This window comes from Otolemur garnettii, unplaced genomic scaffold (assembly GCF_000181295.1).
Source record: "Otolemur garnettii isolate 467f Iridium unplaced genomic scaffold, OtoGar3 scaffold00069, whole genome shotgun sequence".
NCBI classification, from domain to species: domain Eukaryota; kingdom Metazoa; phylum Chordata; class Mammalia; order Primates; family Galagidae; genus Otolemur; species Otolemur garnettii.
Genome location: NW_003852464.1, coordinates 3,334,371 through 3,335,526, shown reverse-complemented (window position 1 = coordinate 3,335,526; position 1,156 = coordinate 3,334,371). Strand labels below are relative to the sequence as shown.

The window sequence follows — 1,156 nt, the reverse complement described above, 5'->3', positions numbered from 1 at the left end:
CCAGTAAAGACCATATTATAAGCATCTTGCAGTCTTCTTGCTGTGTGAAAAACCATGTTCTTCCCTCTTCCCTCATTCATGATGAACACGTGTTCTCCAAAGCAGCTTTGAGTTTGGATGTGTCGGACCTACTTTGATACTCGATGTGCAAAAATATTTACAACTGAATTTTGTCTTTAATTCCATGAGAACTGGGACAAAGAGAAGTTTATTGTGTGGTCTGGTTCTCTTCGTAATGATAGAGGGATGGTTAACTTTCTGGGTGCAGCTTTGAACAAGAGACAGTGTGTTTCAAAGTACGCAAAAGGGGGACGCCAGTTTTCTGAACACTTTGCTCATGTTGCTTCTCTGCACTTTCCCCAGGAATGCCCCAGCGGTGTCGTTAATGAAGAAACTTTCAAAGAGATTTACTCCCAGTTCTTTCCACAGGGAGGTGAGTACAAATGTGGCCTTGTTCACACACCCTCCGAGTTAGAGTTATGCTTGCAATCTTGACTTTGGTTTAATTTTTTCATAGGGTGACTCTATATTTTTAATCTTTATGTAAAATAATTAATTCATAGCATGCAAGTGCCTATCATTTTGAACATATCATAAAAGCAAGCTACTTACAAATTAACAAATATCCAAGAAGTCGCCCTTGAGTTGAATACAACAAGTATTACCGTGTGCCTGGTACTATGCACAGTGCTTTCTGCCTATTACGAGGACCCGCCAATGCCACAGAGCTCATTTGTAGGCAATATAGGTCCCATTTGAATCTTCCAGCTCTCAAAATTAGGACAAATGTAATTATTCTCCGTTTACAGATGTGAAATCTGGGGCTTAGCAAAGTCGAATGGTTTGCTCAGGGCCACATAGCAACTCAGTGGCAGATCTGGGTTATGACCCAGATTTTCTGCAGCCTCACTCAGTGCACTGTCTGCTGTCACTCTTTCCGTAACTCATTACTGTGTTCCCCTCATTGGAGAAAATTAAAATCATCCTAGATATTATTTTAATCTAAAACACAAGGGCAGCACCACAATCACATAAGCGCTTTAGATGAGCTTGAAGAGGTGCATTTTCCACTGGAACTTATCATCCTGACCTTCCACTGACTTTCAGTCATGCAACAGACGCCCAGCTCACACGTGTCTCACAGCCAACTGTGTCC

General features: G+C 41.6%; 1 protein-coding gene across 1 annotated transcript in view; it reads left to right on the top strand.

Annotated features, from left to right (window-relative positions):
* The window catches only part of KCNIP4 (potassium voltage-gated channel interacting protein 4), a 415,573-nt gene that overhangs the window by 393,590 nt on the left and 20,827 nt on the right, over positions 1-1,156 (top strand). The window contains exon 3 of the mRNA XM_003793498.2: positions 364-433. Within this exon, the coding sequence (XP_003793546.1) occupies positions 364-433 (70 nt within the window). The remainder of the gene's footprint in view (positions 1-363; positions 434-1,156) is intronic.